Raw genomic sequence first — 27423 nt, forward strand, 5'->3', positions numbered from 1 at the left:
TGAACGTATCTAAGCAAAAAACGAAAGTAATCATATTGTTACTCTCTTATATATTATCTTCTATACATATATTAAGCTGTTAAAACTTTTTTACATTTGATTACTTGTCGTAATGTTAAATTTCTTTGATATGAACGTTTTCTTAATAAAATTCACGTTAAATTCATTAATCATTAAACATGTATCATACAGTTTCGACATATGCATCATTCGCTCTAGGTTATACGACAAATGTATTGTAGTTCCCGAATTCAACGTTATCACAGTATAGAGGTCGTTGATACGATTCGTTACCTCTCTAATTCCCGTTACATGTATAGTCCTTTTTTTACAAAATAGGAATTGTTAACAATTACAGGGAACGTATAATAATAAGATTTTTATGTAAAATATTTATTAAGAAACGTACTACTTACGAATTGGACGCTCAACGAACACTATTACGACCGACGCGTCGCGGCGCGGCGTGAAGTATTGCGTTCAAATTCAAATTTCAAGGGACTAATAAAACAAATTTCATTTACAACATCGGCATAGAATTCGAGAATCTATTTAATTGGGATCATTGAAATACTTTCGGGCGTGCAGGCAACGGCTGTCGCGTCGTAAAAGAAAAAAAAAACAAGATAGAAGGGTCGTTACTTACAGGCCGTGGACCTCGTGTTTATTGTGCGATCGATGTCATCCCCAATCCCTTCCATGGGTCGCAGTTCGACACTGAATTTATACAGTTTTCGGCGTCGGCGTCGGCGTCGGCGCGATACATTCTAGTTTCCCTTAGCGCCCTCACTGGACACGAATCTACCCTTCGCAGCAAACCCGTCAGAATACTACGAAAGCTTGCTGCGCAATCATCCGCGACACGAGCTCGAGCTTTTTCAGAAAAGTTTCAATTAATCGGAATCGCATCGTGTGAACGTCATCGCTGTCACGGTTCCCATCGCCGGAGTTAGTCGACGCCGTGAAAAGGGTTAGCTAGTAAGGTGAGTAGTCAACCTTGATTCGTCCTTCGCGACATTGACTTGCAAATCTTACAAATTACGTTCGCGCTTGAAGAATGAATCTCTTATTGTCGGAAATATCGACGCAGGCATTGCAAGATATTACAAAATATGCGTTGCTCGTGTTTCTATGGGATTACCCGTCTACAATTTACATATATGGAACAAGACCATACAGACAAATGGACACAGTGTAATGTACTTCGATTGTGATATTTAGAAGTGAAAGAAATTACGGTGCTGTGAAAGTTATTCGAACATGTTGCTCTCTGTCGCTTTGCAAGAGAATATATGTCAATAGCTTTTCCAAAGATCAATATACACTAGTTAATGATCTCAGTTGTATCGTGTTCGGCTAATACTTGTAAACTTTACGGTTAAATAACGTGTACACAGTTAGGAACACCTGGCACACCTGGCTGTTAATGATGCAAACGCGTATATATTAACACTAGGTTTACGGAGCATGAAAAGTGAGTATTTTACATTACTTTATAAAAATAAGAAGAATGTGTCTATCCAAGTTTTCAACCATGTTTTAAATAATATATACCTAAGGAAATAAGTTTGTTGAGTAATTCCACGTAGATGGATCTCCACAATCTCAATAATCGTAAATTAAAAATATTAGAACCCGTCATTTTGACGGGTCCCGTAAACCTAGTGTTAAAGAAAAAACACGGTATTAGCGGTTAGTTGTTTATATTAATCATAACCACTGGATTTATATAATTTTAGAATATTATATTTTGTTTCCTAATTAACCAATAGAAAGTAGTTATGATTATTTTAAAAACTTAACCGCGCTAATATTGTTTTTTTCATAACAGTAACGATTCGTACGACCCATTAATTATCGGATATATTGCGACTATGGAATAGTAAAAATAACGAGCAAAAGTTCAAAGTGATTAGCCGTTAACGGTCGAAAAGGAAATCTGTTCAAATCGCCGCGTAACCGATATCGTCAAACACCGTTGCAACACGAAGCACCTGCATGATATCTTACGAACAGCTGATACGGAACGCAGCGTATACTAACTGCGGCAGTAGCGCCCACGTGTAGAGTAACAATGTATGTATCACGTATCACTACTAGCATATCGGTTGCCAAATACGTAACAACAATCGTGTTCGGGTATATAAATTTATTACCTTGTACTCGCGAGAGGATATGTTTAAAGGTTCACTCATCGACCAATTAACAGTGTAAACAAAGGCAGAGCTTGCGATGTAGCCAGCCTGCTTCTTTTGTCGCCGCGTACAGAATCGACTGACGTAGTCGAACAAATTAACGTTGTTTCAGCATGACCACGCCTCCCATAACCTCCAGTGCATTTTGATTCGATCACAATGATTTTTTCCGAAGACATTCTTCCGAACTTTAACAGTATCACGTATTTTCATGTATTGCTTACCGTAACAAAGGAAATTTAACGTTCTAATGAGACACATAGCTAAAAGTTGTAAAGAATATATATTATGACAGTTTTATTCACGAGTAGTATTTATTAGATGTTTTTAGCGTTTTATGACATGCTAAATGTTGAATCCAAATGCCAACAATTTCATAATGTCACGATAGTAGTAATATACAGGGTGCGGCGCGAATTAGTCCCCACGATTTTTCAGCCCCTTCGGATGGTCGGACAGAAAAATGTTTCTTACCAAAGTTAATCAGTATTTAACCGACAAGAAATTGCAATATTTTAAATTTAAAAAAAAATCGATTTTCAACAAAAAATTAAGGTCGCTGTCATATCTTTTAATGGAACCGGGTATTTTTAACTTCATAATATTGTAGGCGACGTCGAAACGAATTCAACGACCTGCTATACAATGACTTTCAGATGACCTTGAAAGATAATATCGCCATGAATCAATTGCCAGAATATTTGAAATATTTCGACGGTACGCAATAGCAACGCCTCGCATTTAGAGGTAAACAAATGAACGTAAACATTGCTTCAGAGCTTAACTCACAAAAAACCAAATTTATACGGAGCCACATTGAAAACACAAATGTTAAACGTGTACATGTAATTAATTCATAATTAACGCATTGTAGTAACGCAAAGTTCTGCTCTTTGTAACAAAGTCTAATGTGTAGCTTCCATTGGAGAAGTTCTTTTTACATTTCTACACGCTTGAATTATTCGTTTTTTAAGATTTTCCACATTATCCACAGGTCTTTCATACACAATCGATTGTTAATATCGCCAAAGATAAAAATCTTAATCGAATCTTAATTGAATCGGACCATATGTTCCGATCCACTGATCCCCAAAAACTGTAATTAAGTATGATTTTACAATTGCAGCAGTATGAGCTAGGCAGTCATCGTGTTGGAAACACATATCTTCTTTGATGTTTTCCGGGATCTCTTGCAACGATGTTGGAAGTTCATATCGCAAAAAATCTATGTATCGATGTGCTGTTAATATTCCATCGCAAAAATATGGTCCGATTAGGCAGCCGTTCATTTGTTTACCTCTAAATGCGAGGCGTTGCTATTGCCTACCGTCGAAATATTTCAAATATTCTGGCAATTGATTCATGGCGATATTATAGCAGGTAGTTGAATTCGTTTCGACGTCGCCTACAATATTATGAAGTTAAAAATACCCAGTTCCATTGAAAGATATGACAGCGACCTTGATTTTTTGTTGAAAATCGATTTTTTTTAAAATTTAAAATATTGCAATTTCTTGTCGGTTAAGTGCTGATTAACTGTGGTAAGAAACATTTTTCTGTCCGACCATCCGAAGGGGCTGAAAAATCGTGGGGACTAATTCAGGAAGCGGACGGTTCTGATAATTTTGCACAGACGGTAATGCTTAATTCCATTTATTTATCGATTATTTATCAAGGTTAACCTCGATATGAACGAATTCGTTCTTAGAACTCACATTTAAACGACGTTCAATTTAAATTAATTATCAGGGACTACAGATGATACTGTTGAAGAGCTGAAACAAAATGGCCACCCGGATGTAGCCATACAAGACACAAAATGTAACGTTAAATGCAATTTTTTGTAATTGTCTAGATAACAGCATAAAGTGAAGACTGTAACCATTTAAGTAATATTATAATCTCGAGTTAAATGCTTAAGCAGTGCTCATACGCACAAAATTTATGCGACATTAAACGCGTTAATCATTTTCGTAGGTGCTTGAATGAGTTTCGAACGAAACGGTGAACGAATATAAATTCGTGATCTGTGGTCATAAACGGGAAACGTGAATAAGTAATCACACGAATCACGTTGCTGAGCACACATGTCTGCAGGCTGTGTTTTTAATCGATTCATGAAATTCGTCGCTAATTGTTTTTGACTGGCTCGAGACCTCGTTGCAACTTTCTACTGTTGCGGTAGGTCGTCGACTGCTTAACATTGGTGAACGCGGTCGGCCGCTTTCGTTGGGTCGACGCAATTGTTGCGTTCAAATACAGATGAGTCCTATCATTCAAAAATTGCTGTATCATTATTCAAAATATTTTTCACATTATTAAATTTGATTGGATTTAACCTTGCGTTACTCGCGGCTTCTGCCCGACAAGTATAGTCACAAAACAAAACACACAGACACAAAACAAATTTAACAAATTTATGTGTTTAGAGTGTCGAATCATATTTTTATACTATCAATTTAAATAAACACGAGCTCGGTCCCCACCACAAGTTACCTACCACTTTAGACGCATTCGATGCAAGCCGTGTATCTGTGAGATACGCGCGAGTAACAGAAGGTTAATAAATTGCTAAACACTTCAGTATTGTACGAGTGAATTGCACCATTTTCGTATGTATAACATGAAAAATAATATATTGCAAGGAAATATTCTAGGTCGGAATAAACATTTCGCTTTGGAGTTGAAATAGCTTCGAGTGCAAAGGGTTAATATTCAACGAAGATTTTTAATACCTGATTGCCACTGTTGCGTGCACTTGTCTACAACTATGGTTAAGGAAAGACAAAGACTGATAAAACATCTACTAGTGTCATTAGACCGGCGCGGCGAGAGAAACGATGCGTTGTTTTATGTGGAAACCAGCCAAACTGGTTCTATGAACCTGAGCACTTTGTAACAAGTCGTTCATTTGAAAAGCGAAACGAATCTTAACGGTTTACGTAATATTCGGGTGTTTGGGTTTCTACATATATATATATATATATATGAGCAAAACTGAGTCTACACTATTTGAAGCAACATAACTTTTTAAAAATTAGATAAATGACTTGAATGTTATTGAGAAGTTAGAAGGATTAGTTTATTAGACGAGGTGTAAAAAATTTGAATTGGTCGGAATCGCAAGAGAAATAGTAAAAGTTGGTTTTTTCAGCTTTTTTATCTGAGAATTTAAAGTAAATTTAAATTTAAAGAATGTATTTGATTCGCTCGAATAAATTATATCCATGCTGAAAATTTCACCGATATTGGTTAATTCGTTTACGAGTTATAAACAATTAAAAGTGCGATTTTAAGTCGAAAATCGTGAAAAATGGCAATTTTTCCACTTTTAAGCGTTCTAATCCTTCTAAATAATCCTTTTCAATAACATTCAAGTCATTTGATCTAATTTTTAAAAAGTTATGTTGCTTCAAATAGTGTAGACTCAGTTTTGCTCGTTACTGTATATATATATATATTCCTTAGATGCTGTCACCAATCGCTTTTATGTTATTAGTTAAGCGGATGTGAACATTCGCTTCGAATCCTTTCCGTTTTCTCGAACGGAGTTATTTAACATCCTGATAAGAATATTCAAATATTGACGGAAGCGGATACCGGCTTGAGCGTGTGAGGGGAGCAAATGAAATCACTGTGTTATTAATAGTTTCGCGGCAGGTACCTAATCCCCGAGTAAACTTAATTTTCGCGGATAAGTTAGTTTAACGCGTGTAAATCTGTCGTTTTCGGCTGAGAAAGTTTAAACAAACGGTATTTACATCGTTGAGCTTGTAAATTCCGTCGAGAGCATCGTCAATAGGATAAAACTATTTTCCGCGATGCAGCGTTTCATTACTACTGGTCTTCGGAAAGGGAAAGTAGATATTACGGGCAATGACGATTCATGAAAAATAGGTCATTAGAAATAAATCAATGATTTGCATGGAGCTTGAAAAGTTAGCGTAATATCCAATGTAGTCAGGCGACAGGATTATCCAGCACCGGCGCGTTAAACAAAATTGTTTGCATTTTATATGTATACCGAACAATACAATTGTTTCCTTCGAGTACTCGTGGTGACAATTTGAAACGTGCTTCTGTCACACACGAAGGAAATGTCGCATACCTACGATCGATAGTCCTACATGAACCAACTCAATTATGGTAATGGCAAGGATAAATATCCTTTTGTACAGACCTTTGTGCACTCAAAACCGAGTCACTGTTGGCATGAAACCTAACAGCAATGTTCATTTTAATAATCCTCGGTTTAATAAAGCTAAATACCAGAACCGTCGGAGAAAATGAATTTCTAATTTTTTGGAATTTTGTATAAACATTCGAAATCTGCTGACAAATGAAGTAATTTGTCGCGAAGATGTTACGAGGGAGTGACGAACAAAGCTGAGAAAACAATGCTCGTATTTGACTAGAACCGTGTGCTCTATTTGAAACCAGCTTGCCGAAACACGCACAATTCAAGTTGCTAGCATAACGAAAGGCAACCTGCGTAACAGGTACCGCCATTAAACTGACACTCACGTTACGCCTTTTAAGGTGAGCAATACTCTGCTATCGCCGATTCATTATCCGGTTGATTATCATCCTATCGGCTTATTGACTAATTACTCTAATTGATTTATCAAACCTCTTGCGATACAGTGAACAAGGAATCAAACAGCCGACATCTTAGATATCAATGCGAGATTTATTTTAGATAAAGTTATGTTCGCTTTGTAAACTATTTACTTTTCGACCTAGCTAAAATTATGATGCGGAAAAGGACGAATTTATGATGCCAATAAACATTCCTTTGATGGAGTAAATATCCTGTCACGTTGATTGCGAAACAAAAGTTAAAATTAGCAACCATAGAGTGTCAGAACATGAGCAATAATTATTTGTTTTAATAAAATCCTAAAGATACTTTATCGTTGATTCATATCGTGGTCATCGTTATTTATCAGACTTGTACGTAAAGTATATCTGAGATAGCTTGCAAAGAGTCGACAGTAATCGGTTGCAGTACTGTAACTACAAAAATTAAACTGCGTCTTAAAACTTCAATCATACCCAAAAAATAATAAAAAACGCATTGAACGCAAGAAAAAAGAAAATTTTTTATATCATTTATACACAAATACAAGCAGTACAAATCCTACGTACAGATTCCGAAGGGATTAACATACGCATACACTAGTTCTCGTTTTCAATATCAAATAATTCTCCCAACAGATACACTCGCAACCTCCATCGAATATAAGTGTACATGATTTTAATTGATTGATTCCCATTTGAGTTCGCACAGTGTCGTTTCTGTTCCGTGAATGGAAAAGAAAAAGGGGCGAGAAAGTATCAGGAAAAGTTACGGCGCGATGTCATCGAACTAATTGTAAAACAATTTCGTTTACACGTTGATTGCCGTGTGTGGGTGATAATTGAGTAACACACTCTCGCATCCAGCCTTAAAAATTCATTTCAGTTGCAGTGTACTCGCGTAATCCGAATGTTATTAGGCTTCGAAGGAGCTAATTGTATGACATCGAGTTTCCTGTATCCTGCAATTACTCTAGAGAACTTTTGCATAAAAATCCGCAGGAATCGCGTTATCCTGTTGAAAAATGAAATTGTCAGTCTCAATTTCTTCAGTGAATGGTATCAAGACTATCTCCAACAGCTCCGTGTATTGTGACGAATTCATTTTGTGGTTAATTCGACAGATTCGGGTTTTTTTTTATTGGCTCTGAATGCAGCACAAATCATTAATGAGACTGCACCGAAGTTACGACTCATTGCTACGTTAGGATCTTTTCTTAAATCGTGCCAGTAGTACTTGTGACCATCTGGCCCATCTAAGTTAAATTTTTTCTCATCGGAGAAAATTATATTGTTCCATTTTTCTGTCCAGGACATATGTCTTTGTGCAAATTCGAGACGAGCTTGTTGTGTCGTTCTTTGAGTGCTGGTTTCTGGAGCATTTTTTTCCATTTGTATCGCCCTGAACTTTTTAAAATTTGCCGCACACGCCTCGTTGTTATTGGTAGTTGTAGTTCAGTTCGAAGTTGTGCTGTACTTTTTGTTTTCCTTGCCGCCAGCCTCATCAATAATGAATATTGTCTTCTTGTCAATTTTTTATTTCCACCTGTAAGGTGTTTCTTACCACATTCTTCGCCCAAATTTATATAATTATCTATTAAAGTACGCGATCTATTAATTTTTTTCGCAATTGATTGATTAGAACACCCCATATCTTTATAAGCATCAATGGATGCCTTCTCTTCACTGGTCAACAACTTGCCTCGTGGCATTCTAATAAAAATAAATACAAATATAATATATATATATATACAATTTTTATGAATTTAAAAATCAATTTTAGTATAAATACGCACATCTGAATTACAATTAAAGTTTCTTTGCTGAGACTCGCGTGTTATCCACACAAGATCTAAGCTCAAACTAAGTGGGTTTATAGAAATTTCGCACTCCTGTTCCGCGGCCTTCGACGAAAATGTAAATAAATTAAAGACATAAACATTTGTGAGAGAGTGGCGTGTATATCTCTACTCAGTAGTCAGTATACAATGTTATAGATATTTGAAAAGTAACAAATTTCTCTGTATTTTTAAAAAATACACCAAAATGTAGGTGGCTTTATAGAAATTTCGTGCAGTGTAGTATTTCGCCAGGAACGGAAATCGGTTCGAGCAGGAAATTAGTTCGGAGTAAATACGCGGCGAGTGATAACGGCGATTCTAAAATGTCTAAAACAACGGTACCGTCGATGAAATTTTCGAAAGCAGCCCAGTGACGGTCAAGGGGTAAAAATGGCCCGAAACACCACGGGCATTGTACTCGCGAGCAGCGAGAGCGTGTCGAGCGGAGCGGGTCGGCCGAACACGCGGATGCCTGCTGATGTGCACGTGATTCCAGCGTGCCCACGGTTCCACGGCATCGACCGACTTCCCCTCCTTCGTGTTACACCGATGCAGTCACACCGACTCGCACCTTGCTATTTGTGTACATCAATTTCACAGTAAAACCATGATTTTTCCCATTTTTCCAGTGGGAATAACTCACAACTCGGCTGCGGATCTCTCTAATCAAAATTTTCCACATGCATATACTGCAAGAGACAGGAGCTCGATAGAAAACTGCCCCCCGTTTCGCTTATTTATCACTGCCTTACATCAAATGGTCTATTTAGCAAGTACAATATTTTGACATGCAGCTTGCATTGCATAAGTGATACATTGTTTGATTAGTTTCAGACTGTATACAGGTTTACGTAAGAAGGAAGTAATGCAAAGAGGAATATTCATTTATTGTAAAGAGTTGGACAGTGAACAGTTATCAGTAGACGAAATCTGTGGAAGTAAATCCTAAATGTTGGATGTATTTGTTAGCGAAAATTTGGTTCCACAAAGCCAGTTTTATTTTCAATTTTTGCAGGAAGAATTATCTAGAATGAGACAAAAATTTGCAACAACTTCGACAATCTTCGCAGTTGTAATCTTCCAGTGTTTTAACTTCTTTTCAATCATCACAACAGCAGCTTCGTATTTCTGAAGTGCACGATTAGAGAGAGAGAGACAGTTACGCAACAAGAGCACGTTACAGTGTTTGTTCGATCGTTCTTACAAAAAAGCTCGAGTTCCAGTTTGCATGAATTCTTGATGGCAGAACAAAGTATCACGCTCCGGTTTGTTTTTTTCTCTCTTGGACTGATTGATTTATAGGTGTTGTGTATGCGTATCGTAAAGGCATGCGACACGAATATCATGTACAAATTTAGAAGGCGTCTGCGAGTTATATGGCGTGTGTTTTCAACGGTGCGTGATCGCGCGCCGAGCAGTCGAGGATCTGTGACCTGTGGCGAATTTCATCAACAAAACAAAAACCAATGTAATTCGTACCGAAGACCGTAGAAAAACGCTTACCTCTCGGAACAAAAATGAGCGACCACTCGGCGACTCGCATAATAGAGCATCGTAAACATGTTTACAATAATACAACTCTTGAACACAGAAAGAAATCGTCGAAAGAAGTGTACACATCGAATCGTGAGATAACTCACTATAAACAGCGTGCACGCGTGCACAAAGCAAGGTACTATTCCTATTTTTCTTCATCGTTTATCGATGATCGTGGATCGCGGATCGCGGATTAAAGTTATTTCTGAAGCACGGCCGCGGCAGGAGCCTCTATGCTTCGCAGTATGATAAACCATGTAAAAAATTCCTTTGTCTGGACTAACGTCGAACGCGTCACGAGGATCTCTTTGTTCTTTGAAAATCTGTTGTGTTCGCATCGCATGCTCGCTTGTTCGTTTATAATATACACCAGCTTGGTATTTTTATCCTGAATTGTTATTTTCAGTTTCTCCTGGATTGAAATTACACGTACACACATACGAAGCCTGACTCACGCTTTGGCGATATCCTACCGGTTATTTAATATCAATCAATTTTCAACTTTCCTTCCAAACCAGACTACAGATTTACATACATGCAGGACAAAAATGGTCTGTATAAATTTTACAAAGCAGGAGCCAAATGGAAATTTCAGTTTTTCTTTAACTAGCTTATAATTAGCTCAAACTAGCACATAGCAGTTTTGAAATACTTTTAATCTGTCGACTGCATTTTTTGTTTTTATTGTACAGTTGTAACCTTCGATGAGAGGTTATTCTGCAGTCCGTATTACATACATAATATTACAATAATAACCTTATACTAATTTAATAGATACATATCAGTTGAAGTCGCTTAATTGGTAATGGACGCGATGGTGACATTATACAGGGTCATCCGTTTTTAAACGGCCAAACGTCAACCAGCTATAGAGGACCCCAAATGGAACAACCTTTACCCCTAACACTTTTTTTGATTCGAAGTTATTTCATTCAGTCTCCACGGCGTGCCCCATGTCAAAAAAAAAACCAAGATCCAAAGGTCATACAAAAAAGTTGACTTAATAAAAAAGATGCCCCTATTCATTTTAAACCAAACAAAGGAAAAATCATCAAGATACATCAATTGCAGTCCTAATATATTTAATCTTAAGTGAACGCAAAAAATGACGGGTTTTTGCAATTATCTAAAAATCAAGACCGAATCAAAAAAAGTGTTAGGGGTGAAAGTTGTTTCATTTGGGGTCCTCTATAGCTGGTTGACGTTTGGCCGTTTAAAAACGGATGACCCTGTATACACAATCTGTCGACTGCATTAAATTGCACTTGCTGAAATGCATAAAATCCGTAGTGTAGTCTACTGATAAGTATACGAGAGGAGAATGTTACAGATTGTTGTATGATATATTCGCGATTTCGAGATGCGTATATTTTTTCTGATGTACTAATTAATCGTTCCATTGAATCGATCACGCAACGGGCACGTGGTCGCGCAGAATGGCAGCGTACAGCAAAATTACCTGTGATCGTTGCACAACATTTCTCACAGAGTTGCAAAGAATGCGACGAGTGTCGTCGTCCACTCTAACGGCGAAAGACGGATAAGCATATTTTTCATTCGAAAACTATCGATAACCCTCCGACAAGTTTTCCACGGCATAGTGTTGTTTTATTGAGAAATTAAGTAATCTTGTGGCGTTAATCGAATCTCGAGTGTTGACGAAGTACTTTTAGATGTGGGAGGTCGTTCTCATAGAAGGAATTAAAATCGTGTCTGTTTTCGAATTAATTCGTTTAATCGCAGGGATCTTCCATCGCAGCTCGTTCACGAAGTCGAGTGTAGTCTCGATTAAGTAATTTCGATGCGTAATTGAGAAATCGAAGTGATTTGAAAACAAACTGAAAACCACGATCGAACCGGGGAATGCAATTTTTCGAACGGCGTTTCGTTTTCGAGAAATACACGAGTTTCGCAAAATCTTGGCCTAACCGGCTGAAAATGTACTGCTAGACGTCGCGTAAAAAATGACTCAGCTGACTAACGGGAGGAAGCGTATTGTCATACTTCTATTTATTGGCTAGACGCTTACGTTGCTTGCGACGATTCCACCTGTCTGGCTGGCCTACGGGTCAATTAGTCAGTTCGATAGGTTAATTATAAAATATTACGCAACCGCGCCTGTTCACCGAAGAACCGTAGTCGAGGAACGATAAATATTCTAATCAGAGGCAATGATGAACGCGCGTGAAGACCAGTAATCTTTTTTCAAGTGACAACTGTAAATGTCCAAGATCAATAAACCTGATCGTTGTGGAATTAAAACGACAGACGAGACTGAAATAACGGTGAGTTTTTCTTTCCGGTAATCAAAATTTCCCTGAGAGCCGCAAAGCACATTATTCAACAACATTCTTTGGGTATTTTTTATTTTTAAAAAATGGCTAAAAATTTGGGCAGCACGTTTTTGTTATTTTTATCAAGTAATGTAAAATTGTCATTGTTAGTGCTCCGTGAACCTAGTGTTAAACCGCTTTGATGGCTGTTTCGATGCCGCGTGACAAAAGCCATCCGAAGAAAATAGGAGCTTTGTGCATTGTGCAAGCTGCTCAAGGACGCCTCCAGAAACAATTCCCACCTGTGTATTACGGCGTGTCTCGTTAACAGTTATTTCAGTATCGCATGAGGCGACCGTTTCCGGGATCCAGACAAACAGTCTGTGGACGTTTGCACCGCGTGTTCGTCGTAATTGCGAATTTTCCATACATAACAACGGCGCGTTGACGAAGGAATGCGATAGATGAACGTTAATAGACCGAATTGGTTAGCTAACAGAGGATACGCGGGCGGTTCTCGTTATCTTTTAATACCGCTGGCCCTGTCGCGAACTATATTATCGAACGGCAAACGGTCGTGTGCACTCTACAATCCTTCCATTAACCCCTAGATTAGGCTATCGGGGAAACCGTCATTGATGTTTAATTACTTGTCAATCGAAGCAACGAGCGGCTATGTTTTTTCGTTTTCTAGCGTTTTGTTCTCGAATAGACAAGAATTGGCCCGTTGAACTTTAATTGCGCTGCTGCGAATAGTATAAATCGTTAATGAAACTAGCGATCGATTGAATTTAACTTGTAAATCGATTAAGTAAGACTATATTCCTTTGAATGCTACGTAACCCAGATTTTTGATGATCTTTAAACGATACCAGATGGCTGCGGACGCGCACTGTTGTTCCGTGTCAGGGACGTTGCGTCGGTTGCAAACAAGCCACGACTATGCGTTCCATTTACGCGTAATTGATTCGTTTGAACGATTTTTTTCAACTATCTCCAATTGATACAATTTCTCTCGCGTAAACATGTTTTCATATTTACGCGTCGTAAGTTCTCCTATCGATCCCCCACGTAGCATGTGTCGATAATTAATTACCACTTCAGCCATCCGCGAACCAGGTGGGGTTGCATTAACCCCAACTGTTATTTTTAAATAAGCTAATAAGAAGATGGTTTTTTCTTTAAATGAACAGTTCATTTTCGAGAGATAAACCCTTGTTTTCAGTTCATTTTAATGTGCGTTTCGATCCAAATGATGTACAGTGAATTCTCGATGTATGTCAACAACACGGGTCTTGCCAGCGACATATATCGTCCAGGAGATATGCCCAGTTATGTTTACACTCGGTGTCCGAGGCCCCTCGAGCTTCGGGGCCTCTCACGGAATATACCTCGCAGCAGTGGGGATAATTCCGCGACGTTTATCACGCAGGCGTTGGCGACATATATAGAGAAATCATTGTATTTGCAGGTGGTTAATGGCAGCAAATAATGAATTTTATTCACCTGGTCCGCGGGGGGTTAAAAGAGGGTACCACGTCTCTCGGTGTTGGTGGCTAACAAATAACTATACCGTGGCGTTTTCAAGCACTCGATAAAAGCAAGGCGTACGACCTTCTATTGATAAGAGTGATATCATTGGTTTATCTGTAGTAAACACGCATACGTGCAGGTACGCACTATATTCGCATCAAAACAATCGATTGTCAATCCCCGTGGGTGCATCTGCGTAGATTTGCGTACGTGCCGACCGAGACGCGATACGCCTTTGTTATTAGCGTTCAACTGTTGTGTCATTAATACCGGGTGGTCCAATAACATCGACCACCTTGAATATTTTTGTAACAATACGAGAAAGAACAAAAACGTTGGACAATCGGATCGACGTAAACAGGAAAAGAATGGAGCTCGTGAGTTTACAGTATCGAGCTCTTCAATAAAGATAACAATTACACGGAAGCTCTAAGATGATAACTTGAGTAGCACGAACGAAAAAAATAGTTTGTGTACTATAAATAGCCATCAAAACATTATGCTTTTATCTCGGACCAGAAAAACTGATCAGTCTGACGATTACTATTTAATATCCATCAAGCAAGAACATAATGAACATACGTACATACATATATATATAAATAACGATGTATACACGTGGACATTGATTTCTCTGCTCGACAATTTCTGCTTTAAGAATAGAACCTCCGATCGATCAAGAGACTATTAAATTAAGTACCGCCTATCTTTAACGCGTTACCTTCACGGTGCAAAAATTAAAATATGGAAGGTATAGTCACCGTTCGATTTGCAATACCTGAAAACAACCGCGACCAGAAGCAAAGACATTAATCAATAACGGAAGCTTGTCTTACTACTAGACTTTGAATGTTCACTAAGTAACCGAGCCTAGAATGCATCAATTAATTTTTCTGTTAAACATTAAACGGTTTACGATGCTGAATTGTGGACAGCCATGACATGAACATGTGGACAGTGATTCATATGTTTACTTGTTTTTATGACATAGACATTGAACAGTGCGATTGTCTCTAATCGTACATGCAGTCACTTCGAAAAGATCAAGGTTTAACCTTCGATTATTCACGAGGATAGCATGATTCTGGGGCAATGGTGTGCTTCAAAATTCTTCTTCAAGATTCTAGTAATTTTACATTCGAACTCATTTCCTCTTCAAAATAAAAAAAAAGCAATATGTACAGTGACTCCCACTAATATTCGGACGCTCTTAAAAATCGCATAAATTTGTCAATATTGGACTATACTACTTGAATTTCTTTGAGAAGTTGGAACAATTGGATCGCTACATAACGTGAAAAAAATGTTTGATTAAAATTGCATTTGGTCGAAATTGAAAAGAATGTACTAAAAGTTGTATTTTGCAACTTTTTTGTGCGGACTTATATTAAAAATTTTAAAAGTACGTTTTGTATATCTGTATCGATTATACGTATTCTGAATATTTCATCTAAATCGGCCAACGTTGCAATGATCTACAAACGTTTAACGTTTATGCGATCATTTTGAAACATGCAACGTTGACCGATTTTGATGAAATTCTCAGAATATGTATGATTCATACAGATCTACAAATCGTAATTTCTAAATTTTCAATGTAAGTCCACATAAAAAAGTTGCAAAATACAACTTTTAGTATATTCCCTGCAATTTCGACGAGTTGCAAATTTTGTAAAAATTTTTGTTCACTTTATGCGGCAACCGATTGCGCTAACTTCTTAAAAGAAAATCCAAGTCGTGTGGCCCAATATTAACAAAAATATACGATTTTTAAAAGCGTCCGAATATTAGTGGGAGTCACTGTTTATATCTAAGACCACAATTTTCTTCGTTTTGCTTCGACACGCGGATAAAGGAAAGTTCAGTAGATAAGGATTACGGAAACAGACACCGCGTCCGCACGCATCGCATAATTTCTACTTTCTATCGTGGAAATCTCGCCCGGCAGGTACCGGACGCAGAAAACAATGGGGGAAAAGCGAACGGCGGTTAATTTCGCGATCAAATAAACTGTGCAACGGCGAACGTTGGCTGCAACCTCCGAGGAGTCAATTTTGGAATGCTTCGGAAAAACATCCCTTCCAAAACCGTCGGATTTGTCATCGCCGCGGAAAGAGATGGCGAGAGAAAGACGAAAAACAGACGGCGCACGGCGTATGTGCGTCTCATTCATGCGTGTATCACGACGGGCTGGACGAATGTGCGAGCGTTGGTATAGGAGAAAAACAGCGGTTGCACGTGGCCCGTGAATGCTCGTATATACCTGCTCACGTTCTGTTTCTTCGATCCCCTCTATCGTAGCCCGTTTCCAGCTGGCGTGACTAACGCGGCAGCCTCTCTGGGAAAGCTCGCGAGGGTATAAAAGTCGAGGAGGAGCGCAGCGCTCAGCCAGTGCGTTTCAGGCGTACGTCCGAGAATCGTTTTCGCGTGCCTCACGAGTGCAATAACAAAAACTTTTAAAACTTCCAAACCGCTCGAGCTTATCGCGACCGGAACACTCCTAGATCTAGAATCGCGCAAGTAACGGTGTCCGTCGAACGAAATCGGCTCGAGATTGTGATCGCGTCTCCGTTAGAAACGATCCACGGGGAAGAGGAGCTAGCTGTAAAAAATAGCGGAAGCGAAGAGTCGTTCTACTATGCCTGCGAAGTTGGAATCCCTGGCTCCGATCGCTCACAACACACCTTGTACTCCTTGCAGAGGGTACGCATCTGATGATTTTTACCGCGTCCTCGATCAATCGTGTCGCGATCGATCGTATTCATGCGTTCACCGAGACTTCTCGTTGCTACGATATGTCATTCGGTGACTCTTCGTGAATCATTTCATTGTTCCCTGTCTGATTTCGTCGAGTGAATTAGACTTGGAAATTAATTAACGATGACAAAAGGTTCCCCCGTTATCTAGGAAAAATCGTCTTGATGATTCAGTGTGGATCGTAGAGAATAGTTGTTGCATCTCTGTATTATCTTGCGAGATAGATAGCGGGTAATGTAGTTCCATAAATAACGTCGTTCCCGGAAACTGTTCTATCTTTAACGAGTCCGTGATTCCTTTGTTCTTTGATTCGATTTGCTTCGAGTTCTTCTTGCTGCTCCACTGTATCTCCAAACGAATTCTTTTGTAATTGCATGAAATCGTATCGGGGTGAACGAAGCAACAGCTGATTGGCACAACGACCGTGGCGTAACGAACACGAGCTCCAGTTAATAGCCGGTTTCCGCTTGTCATACTTGAAAATTTTAAACGCACCGATCAGTCTACTGCTTTCGCAACAGCTATACTTCAAATAGAGCAGATGTGGATTTTCCTGCCATTTCGAAAGCCTGAAAATTGATTCAAATTAGATAGTTCCAAAAATTGAAGCATATAGGTTTTTGCAGAGCAAGAAAAAGACTTATACACTTAACGAAACACGAAATTGCGGGGAAAAAATACACTTTTTAAAAAACGCGAGAAATCTATTACACAACCCATTCGCCACGGAACCGCAAATCCCACGCGTTCCCGTTCTTCTAAAAAAAGAACCAGCTGGGTCACCTAGGTCTCATCAAAGGGTCTTCTCGAATTTCAGGGAGGAGAAGATGAACAAGCTGTGCAGACAGGTGTCGATCGAGAGTCCGAACGCGGCTGGCCGCGATTGGGTGTTCAGTTTCGACGTTCCTGTTCCGGATGTGCCATCGCAGGGTGCCAGGATCCGGGTGATGTGCGCAGGTGCTTGCTACCATCCGCGTCGTTCGCCCAGCCTGGGTAGCCTGACCTCCGTCTCCAGCAGTAGCAGTTTGGCCACGGAGGTCTCGGTCGAAGGGGACTTTCCCATGACCTTGCCGCACCACGGAGTCCGGGACGCGGCTCTGTTCCCCGGCTACGAGGTCGCAGGTGTGATCGAGTCGCTGGGCGCCAACGTGCCCGCGGACTGTGAGTTCGTGGTCGGAGACCGAGTGATCCTCTACCCTTACGAGGGTTTACCGAACGGGTACGTCGAGTACCTCGTGGTCCACGACCTCAAGTACCTCATCAAGATTCCCGATAACGTGAGCCTGAGCGTAGCGGCCATGTTACCCGCCGGCGCTCTATTAGCCATGAACACCGTCTTCGCCGCCCACGGACATGTCCAGGCGTTGCTGAAGGAGAGAGGCGAGAACAGCGTCTGCAAGATCCTGATCGTTGGCACCGGCGGCCTGGCTCTCTGGGCCCTCAGGATCGCCGCGTACTACTTCAGCAACATGAAAGACAGAGTCATCATCACCATCGCCTCGTTGAAGGACGATGGACTGACCATGGCTCAGGAGTTCCAACGGTGAGTTGCTTTGGGGGGTTGCCGAGTGTCGATGTTCCGTAGCTGCAGGCCGATTAGTGTTTGCGAATAGTGCTGAAAAGCGACGGTACTCTGGATTATTTATTGTAGAATCCTTCGCTTATCGGTGAAACAGCGTTTGGAAAACGGGAGAGTTTCGTAGACAATTTGAAGAAAAATCAAATCTTTTGATTGCGGGGAGAGGGAATATTCTTTCGTCGCTTTGGTAGATTGTTTTTCAATTATTCGTAATACGTATGCAGAAACTACTGGACGTCGTTTGTAGTTTAAACTGTATCTCGACCTATCTACGAGTTCTGTCGCTTTTCGTAGAGTGTGCATGTTGCGTGCTCAACTATGAGTAACGAGGTTCACTCGTTGATCTTTGAATTGAAATTAACATTCCGTGTCCGAGATATCTTTGTCATCGATCACGCTTTCGTAATTCCGAGGAATCGGCTGTATCGCTAAATGAATGATAACGTTGTCGTGTCAATTTGAGTACTTGACACATCTTGACCACGATAAATGTTACGTAAAGATTTATCAATCTAATCTTCCCCGCGGAGTTTGTTTGTTTACGCGACATGCTCGGTGCACTTAAATATCGCTTAATTTCATCGAAATGGTAGTAGTGCTTGTGTGTCGCGTTGACCCTTTGCACTCGAAGCCATTTTAACCCCAAAACGAAACATTTCTCCCGACCTTGAATATTTCCCTTCTATATATATTTTTTCATGCTATACATACGAAAATGGTGCAATTTACTCGTACAGTACTGAAATGTTTAGTAATTTATTAAATACAAACAAAGATAATGTAAAAAATATTTAGAATAATGATACAGGAATTTTTAGTGGCGCCTTGCAGTCGTCATTCGAGTCCTAAGGGTTAATCTGTTTTCTGTCGTGTTCTAATTTTTATAGTATGCACCTTCACATTTTAAGTTGCACCAGCTTCCAGCACTTGATTAATTTATTGAGAAAAGATAGCACTTGCATGTAGGCGGCAGTGGTTTCGCCGATAAACGAATGAGACAAATGTCTCTGGCCTGTAATTCGAAGGGACCCGGCTACACATTACAGAAATAAATTGAATATTATTTTAATAAATCTTTAAAGGCAAGTTATATAAACGGGGCCCCAATTTAAATTTTCTCTAGGGCCCGGCTACACATTACAGATATAAATCGAACATTATTTTAATAAATCTTTAAAGGCAAGTTATATAAACGGGGCCCCAATTTAAATTTTCTCTAGGGCCCGGCTACACATTACAGAAATAAATCGAACATTATTTTAATAAATCTTTAAAGGCAAGTTATATAAACGGGGCCTCAATTTAAATTTTCTCCAGGGCCCGCTAGAGGCTTAACCCGGCACTGGTAGTCGGCCGATGGTCATTTTCTAATTAGAGTCGAAGACGAAGAAGTTCTCGTCAGTTTAAACGGATACAAAACAATTAGGACTTACGTTCTAGACAAATATTATGTCGTAACGAGCAGATGACTATCTTTAGAAAGCAGTGTTGAAACGCAAGGTCGTATTAAGGTTTTCGAAGGCCTCAGGGACGGACGGATTTTGTTTTATTGGGCCCTAATTAATCGAACACGCTTCAGAAAATGTCACAATGCACGGCACCAAGTAGTTTAGTTCGAATGCCCAATCTGTCAGCGTCCACTGATCAGGTCATTCGAGTTATTCACCAATAGTCTTCTCTTTGGCTACAGAGTGAACGTGGTGCAGTGGAGCGAGGATTTGTACGAGAAACAGCTGATCGAGCGAACGATGGACGCGTGCGGGGGCCACGTCGACGTGGTGATCGATTTCGGCACGACCTCCCGCAGTCTGCACCGCAGCATGCAATGTCTGAGCAAGGGTGGCGTGGTGTTCGTGATCAAGGACGTCGCCGATCGGTTGTTGCCGAAATTTAGCAGACGCGCCGACGAATGGGAGCTGAGCATCAAATCGGTGGAACCGGGCACCCTCGAACAGCTTCAGGAACTGGTGAAGCTCGTGGCTTCCGGCGAGATCGAGCCGCCGCCTCACACGGTCTATCCGGCCGAGGATGTCCTCGACGTTGTCCTGAAGCTGTGCCACTCGGAGATCCAGGGTCGCGCGATTTTACGCTTCTACCCGGCCGATTAAGGGGGCTCAGCCCCGAAGGGTAAGATTGTGCGCCTTGCAGATCGGCGCGAGACTTTGGAACACGAGAAACGAGATCGGCAAAACAGATAGACCGGGTCATTTAGACGATCCGTGAGGGAGATTTCAGATTTTACGAACGATAGCCGTCTCGCGATGTTTCTTACCGGTGCAGGGAGCGATGCCTCGATCATTCTCCCAGCCAGTGGATCATCGACGAGCGGACGCGATGGATCGTTTGATTTAAGTATCCGGGGGAACGTAGTGGATCGCCGATGACGAGAGTTTCGTAGAAGAGTGTTAATGCACGACACAACGATTGTTTCCGAATCGTTTTGAGGATCGCTGATTGCGCGGACGACGACTGCTCGCCGGCTCCTTCGTTTTCGCAGGCAAACATTCGAGAGAACCGAGAGAGGGGAGTCACGGAGCGGAGCGTCTCCAGCGATCTCGTGAGATCGTATTATTGTAGTTTAGTAAGAAGTATTGAGCGGGGGGAATGATGTTGTCGTCTGAAAATCTCGTAGAGTTTTTAGTTTTTGATGCTGGGTTGGATAACAGTTTTCCTGCGATCACGAGATAATTCGACGAGCTCACCTTCTTCTTGGTAACACCTGCTATACACCCACGAGATCATACGTGAAATAATTCTGCCTAGATTTCGCGTGAATTGTCCGATCGTTGAACAGAACTATTTGATAATGCGAGGAAGAAATAGGAGACGGTTGAATTGGGATGTTAAATATTCGACGTCAATTGTACTCTAGTTATTGTTACTGTTCAGCGTTTCCATGAAACGGGAACGACGGCGGCCTGGAACAACCTGTAATCAGACCGCGTTCAAACGAACGTGTAGATTGTATATTCGAATTCTGTGTAAACCAAAGGAAGACGAGACTATCTTTTCCCAGGATTTTATGGGAGCAAACATCATATCCACGATTTTCTCAAACCAAGCTGCGAGTAACGCTGGTTCATTCAGGCTTACTCGCGGCTAGTTTTTTGATAGTCTTCATTTCCGGTTCGCTCGCAATTTAATAGTTATATAAGGGACTATTCCTTGCTTCGCGTAATCGAGACAAACTTCGCGCTAAGTCTACATACTTACGGCGGAGGGCATTTTATGAATGATCGTTAGATAACAGTATTCCTTCGACACCGTTGCGCTAGTTAATGATAAGTTAATCGAACGTTCGCGTGCTATACTTGTAAGTGCGAGTTAATTGATTGCATCTGATCGGTGTTGTTAAGTCGCTGTACCTCGAAAGACTGTTTTCTTTATTTAAGCGTAACCTATCCCTTTTTTTAGTTTCTATTCGCAACTCCTCGATCGTAATCCTAAGCGATAATTCAGTGGTATAGATACACGTCACCATCGTTATATTATCGACTGTTGATCGTGACAGTGATTGTATTATATTACGGTGATAATACAACAGATATGTTTTTTATTAAAAGTAGAAATACCGTCGTTGTGTATTTCATTGTAAGTCCCTTACAACATCCTTCGCACTTCGGATCTTCCATTCTCGGTAATTGGACCAAATACGCGATCGATGGAGTCAATTGGAAGTACTGATGATTGGCCAAGAACAATGTTAATCGATCAGGCTTCAAGCCAAATATAGGACAGACTGTTGTAGCATCTCATGAAAAATTCGGTTTTTGCTAAAGTCGCATGTCCACCAGGGAGGATTTGACCTAAATTTAGTTTCATATACAAGGCGTTCGAAAAATGTAGAACCATACGTGTTTATTGCAGAGTATCGAGTCCTTTAAAGAAAAAATTAAATCATAATATTAAAATCATCCAATATTTTATTTACATGCTTATAAATTTATTTAACTTCCATAGATATTACAAAATTGATTAAAAAGAGTATTTAAAGAGTAATAATGACATTTCAATTTTAATTTACCGTTGCAAGTACATTTATAATAAAATATTCTTATATTATCACAGAAGTAATACATTCCCTAAATGGATAGATATATTATACATACATATATTGCTTGACAGAATGTTTGCAATTTTCAGATATAAATTATTATGTATATTTAAGTATAAAGACTGTAAGCGGTAGCGAGACATGATAAGCGAGACATGATAAGCGAGACATTGCAATACATTTTTGTAAAAAAGAAATGAAGAAAACGTTTTTACATTTAAATTAAAACAATTCCGTATATAAATATTCAACATTTGATAGACGTTTAGAATATTACCACTTCGTCAGAATAAGAACTTGTTAAGAGACATTGACCTGATTGCAGGCACTAATAGTACCAGGCACTAATACATGAATAGGCATCGAAGATTTCATTTTTTTCTTGTAGGCGGATCACACAAATAATTTTTAGGTACGTATCCTTTGTTACCATAACGATCTTCCATAAGCCACCATTCGTCATTCCCCTTCTCGTCATGAGGTCTAACAAGCCTCAAAGCTTGCCCCTTGGTAATAGACAGCGTTCCAGGAATAGTTGCAGAAAAATCGTATTCTGCGTAATAAAACTAGAAAAAGTTGCAACTTACAATTACGCACTGCATCGTTACAATAATATTAAAATAAACGGCATATTAACCACCTACCTCGTAGTTTAGATTCTGATACTGTTGAACTCGAGGAATTTGTTCGATATTACCATAACAATGGCCTTCTTTCTTCGGTTTTTCCTCGGTGTTGAGCTCCAATAATTCTTGAAGATGAGACTGAGATACGGGTTTTTGTTCTTTAACTGGAGAATCCATGCATATTAAATCAGGCATAGACGCATTATTAGATTTAGTCGCAATGGTGCAAATATCATCATATAGGGAAAGGTGCGGTACTTGTTGAAGTTGCAACATTTTAGATGGTAAAAATCCTTGTGCAACTCCATTATCGACGAACCATCGACTTGTATCACCCATAGGGTCTTGTTTTTTTATTACTGCTACTAGAGTTCCACGAGCTGCTCCCATATCCAAAGATGTTGTGCTTATTACATTTTCTGTAATTACATACAATTTATCACTGGAATATTTGTTTCTCAGCGTATTTCTCTGCTTTTCACTTTGTAGATGCCATGTGGGCTCAGCCTCTTCGATTCTTGGGTTTGTTCCAGCAAAAGCGAAACGTGTTATCTGATTCCATAATAAACTATGATTCACTAAAAATGACTCCAAAATATCCTGACCTGATATCTGAGCGGAATTCTACAAACACAAAAGAAGTTAGTTTAATTACAATCTTTGTAAATGGTTATAATATTGATTATTCTTTTCACTAGACAACCTCGCATAGAGTTAGATAGCGCTTGGTGATCTTGCCACATAGAAGCTTCCTAGAATGTGCAAACGCGCTAATGCAGTTTACTAATACTTTTGTTGCTGCATCAACCACAATCGGTAATTCTTCCAACAGCTGTTGCGTTAAAGCTTCATAATTACATTTTGCTGTCGACAGTTCGTCCTGTGCCTATATGAACGTTGAATAACAAGGTACAATATTTTTAGTATTATCTTAATTGTATAGCTGTATTAAAATGTAAATGAACATAAGGTAATTACAATTCTCGATTCTTTATACCAGTCACTTTTAGAAATGGCTGCATCATAGTCGAGCAGCTTGTCATGCCTTTTTGTTATCAACACTGCTGGGCCTTCTAATAGTGTTGCTAAGACATTCACTGGGTCAAGGACTCTCCGTTTTAAACATACTTTCTGTTCCTGAATATATTGCGACCATATCGTTGATCTTATTTCTCTAAGTCTTTTTGCTTCAAGGGTTGGTGTTCCTTGATAATATTGAATCAAAAAATCTGATATTACTTCTCCAGAAATAGCTTCGTCGCTTAGGTATGTAAAGCATTGATCTACGTCTTTAGCTAATTGTAATGTACACTTTTCCACTGATCTGAACTGTCGTTCGAGTTCCTCAAACTCTGGATCAACAGCAACATTCGTCAATCCTAAACTTGCCGATAATCTTGTACTCAATCTAGTAGACATCTTTGCTACAGAATGCATGTTAAGTTTGGTCATTTTCCTAATTAAGGTATTGTCATTGTCTAAATACTTCGACACCAAGTCTTTTCGACGTTTATATTCATTAATGTGACTCGCTACGGCTGTCATAACTTTCCATGCTTCTTCGACCATGAGTTTATCCGGATGATTGTCGTCGGTGCACTAAAAAACAGCTACATGGTTTCAAAGAAGTTTATAATATAGTGATTACATATATACAAACATATAACTCATTGGTCGTGTGATTACAGTATCTTGTAAAAGATACTGTATTCATAAAATACTCACTTTCACCAATTCATATAAAATAAGAGGATACTTTAATATTCTTTGCACAGGTTTTATGAGAATAGAACTCATATCGAAGCAAGCTACTTGACCCCGCAACGTCTGAATGCCTTTATTAAACACTGCCATTATTTCTTCGTTAGTTTCATACTGAAATTATATGCATAAAATTCACATTTAAAATACAAGAAACAAATACTATATTCTCTACTCTCAATTCTATTACCTTCTTCAACAATACCAATGCTGCTTCATGATTTCCACAATATTTTACATAAACATTTTTTAACTTCTCAGCCATTTTTGTAAAGCAAGGACCAACCGTTTGTTGCTCTTCATCGCATCCCTTCATTGCCTTTAGTATCATATCTAATAATTCCTGTGCAACTTGAATTACTTCGAAAATATTACCAAATAGAGTAGGAACATCAATTCCCAGAGATTCCAGTGAACTGGGATTATACAAGTGAAACGTTTCGTATGTTAAGTTCAAATCACGAACATATTCTTTTTCTGTGATGACTAATTCTGATATAACATTTTGTCTTTGATCTGCCCTTTTTTTATTAAGATCTACGTTATTATTGCTAGCAATGTCTGTCTGCTGGTTAATGTTTTGAAATGTTGGTTGCTTGTTTTCTACCATATTCTTTTGTAATGGTATGCTGCCAGGTGCTGGTACAGGTGGTGCTGGTCTATGGGGTTCTGAAAGTCTCTTTGATTTTTGTTCTTCTGTCGTTATGGAAGTTATTTCATCGTGTCTTATTACAACAAAGTCTTCCAACGCGTTTTGCTCAATATCTAAAGGTTCCGTATGCAATGCATTTAGGTAACTCCTCGGACACAAACCAATTTGTTCATGTACATTTTTAACATTTACCCAATCTGCATTAGCCATATCAATGACTGTAACTGTATCACCTTCGGTGACACTCAAATCTCCATCCATTTGAGCTTTAAAAGTGTATTCTACCTTTGCTTGTATACCAGGTTCCAATGCATTGTATTCTGTAGTACCTACATCTTGGCTGTAAAAGTTTTGATCATTGGGAGCATCAGTACAATCTACTATAATATTAACATAGGATATAGGAAAAATCCCTTTATGGTTGTCTAATGTACCCTCTATCCACTCTGTGTCTATATGTTTAATAAGATGTACTACTTCTCCTGCTTCGAAGCTAAGTTCATTGGGAAATTGAGCATTGAATGGATATAATGTTATAGCATAAGGATTCACATCTAGTGTATTGAAATTACTATTATTTTCTATGCTTTCCACTGAATTTGAATTTGAAGCAGTTGGCATGTATTGAGGAAATAAGTCATAGTAGTTTGGTGCAGGTTCATTGATAGAAGGTTGTGTTGCTGCATCTTCAAGATTTTGGTAGACTCTTTCATCGCATGCTACTGCAGTAGGAAAAACATTATTGTCTAATACACAGGCCGTGTCCAACTGATCAGTGTCATCACTTGTATATGATACAAATGCTTCTGGAAATATTCCCTCTTGGCCACTATCTGTGATGCCATGGCACCAGCCATCATCAAGAATTTCTGTGACGGTAACCATTTCACCTTCTACTAAATCGAGTTCACCATCGAGTTGTGCTTTCAAATTAGTTTTTATTTTTGCCCTTTTCTTTATATTCTTTTTTTCTGAAGCTTTCTAAAAGTAATAGATGATTTATTACTCTTAATTATTTGATTCGTGAAAAAGTAATTTTAACAATATTACCGTATTATTTAATCAATTATATAATGTCTACCTTTTTCTATAATATCATTTCAATGGTTTTATAAACTACTGAATTCTTAATAAAGAATTAGTAAATAATAAGCATATCTTAGCATGGTCAAAGGCAACATTACATTCCCATCAATCCAATATACTTTAACATTTAGATTGAACATTATTTAACAAGCATACCTTCAACAACTTTGAATCAAGTTGCCATGCATGAGTTAAAGGAAATATTCCAGTATTATCATCTATTCGTCCTAAGTACCATCCAGATCCAACATCTCGTATTCCAATAATAAGTATACCTGGTTCCGTGAACATGAAACATAATTACATTAAATATATTACCCCTGAATAAATATTACACAGTTGGACCTCTGTAATTCTAGTCTCAAGGGAAGAGTTAAAACTTTTGAGTTATAGAGATTCTGTTTTCTTGAATTGTCAAGTAAGAAAGGTTCAAGTTGTATAGACGTAGAAACAGGTTACCTTGTGCAAATGATAAATCTCCATCCTGCTGCCCTGGAAAAGTGGCAGTACTTACAAATAAATATTCTGAGTCATGTAGATGTGGTATATCTACTTTATGCAAATGACTTGAGGGAAATTTTCCTGTTCTGCCTCTAGATTCTCCATAACACCAATGTTTGTCAACGATACTATATATCTGTTTGAATTTGGCAGACAATACAACATAAATTGTTCTATTAATTTTTAATGGGGTTATATGAAAGTGTTTATTTATACATATATATATACAAATTACCAAAAAGTATTCTCCTTTGTGTAAACTCAATTCTCCATCGACAGTTGTCAGAAAATCATTTAAAACTTTAGTTAATATTCCTGGCTCCATTCTTGTTGCACTTGATCGAGACTAATTTTGTTTATAATTTTGGATGGTTTCGGGGAGTTCTAACTCGCAGTAGACTGAAAACTGACACTTGTCAGCCTTGTGATAAGGTGACTAGTCACGTGGCTG

General features: G+C 38.9%; 2 protein-coding genes across 3 annotated transcripts; one reads left to right on the forward strand and one right to left on the reverse strand.

The window, feature by feature from the left end:
- The first annotated feature begins 826 nt into the window (after window positions 1-826).
- Drat (Death resistor Adh domain containing target) lies at window positions 827-21868 on the forward strand. 2 transcript variants are annotated; one of them, XM_076801913.1, is made up of 3 exons: window positions 827-983; window positions 17531-18256; window positions 19983-21868. In XM_076801913.1, exons 2-3 carry the CDS (start codon window positions 17541-17543, stop codon window positions 20398-20400), a joined length of 1134 nt encoding a protein of 377 aa, XP_076658028.1. In that variant the 5' UTR covers window positions 827-983; window positions 17531-17540; the 3' UTR covers window positions 20401-21868. The 2 variants fall into 2 exon arrangements, with proteins under 2 accessions (XP_076658028.1, XP_076658027.1); XM_076801912.1 differs by lacking the exon at window positions 827-983 and adding an exon at window positions 16330-16659.
- Window positions 20927-27413, reverse strand: LOC143362062 (rho guanine nucleotide exchange factor 38). The gene is made up of 9 exons (XM_076801892.1): window positions 27208-27413; window positions 26931-27108; window positions 26628-26746; window positions 24924-26366; window positions 24698-24847; window positions 23951-24571; window positions 23676-23858; window positions 22991-23596; window positions 20927-22912 (listed from the first exon to the last, which is right to left on the reverse strand). Exons 1-9 carry the CDS (start codon window positions 27295-27297, stop codon window positions 22718-22720), a joined length of 3585 nt encoding a protein of 1194 aa, XP_076658007.1. The 5' UTR covers window positions 27298-27413; the 3' UTR covers window positions 20927-22717.
- Window positions 27414-27423: the final 10 nt, after the last annotated feature.

The sequence above is a fragment of the Halictus rubicundus genome, chromosome 16, assembly GCF_050948215.1.
Source record: "Halictus rubicundus isolate RS-2024b chromosome 16, iyHalRubi1_principal, whole genome shotgun sequence".
NCBI lineage: Eukaryota > Metazoa > Arthropoda > Insecta > Hymenoptera > Halictidae > Halictus > Halictus rubicundus.

Bases quoted from the DNA above. Each gene is read 5' to 3' on its own strand.
- LOC143362062 (XM_076801892.1), bottom strand. From the start codon at position 27,297: ATGGAGCCAGGAATATTAACTAAAGTTTTAAATGATTTTCTGACAACT. The intron at 26,367-26,627 runs GTATGCTTGTTA...TATTACTTTTAG, and splicing joins TTGATTCAAAGTTGTTGAAG to AAAGCTTCAGAAAAAAAGAA. The intron at 24,572-24,697 runs GTGAGTATTTTA...GCTGTTTTTTAG, and splicing joins TTTTATATGAATTGGTGAAA to TGCACCGACGACAATCATCC.
- Drat (XM_076801912.1), top strand. From the start codon at position 16,595: ATGCCTGCGAAGTTGGAATCCCTGGCTCCGATCGCTCACAACACACCT. The intron at 16,660-17,530 runs GTACGCATCTGA...CTCGAATTTCAG, and splicing joins CCTTGTACTCCTTGCAGAGG to GGAGGAGAAGATGAACAAGC. The intron at 18,257-19,982 runs GTGAGTTGCTTT...CTTTGGCTACAG, and splicing joins ATGGCTCAGGAGTTCCAACG to AGTGAACGTGGTGCAGTGGA.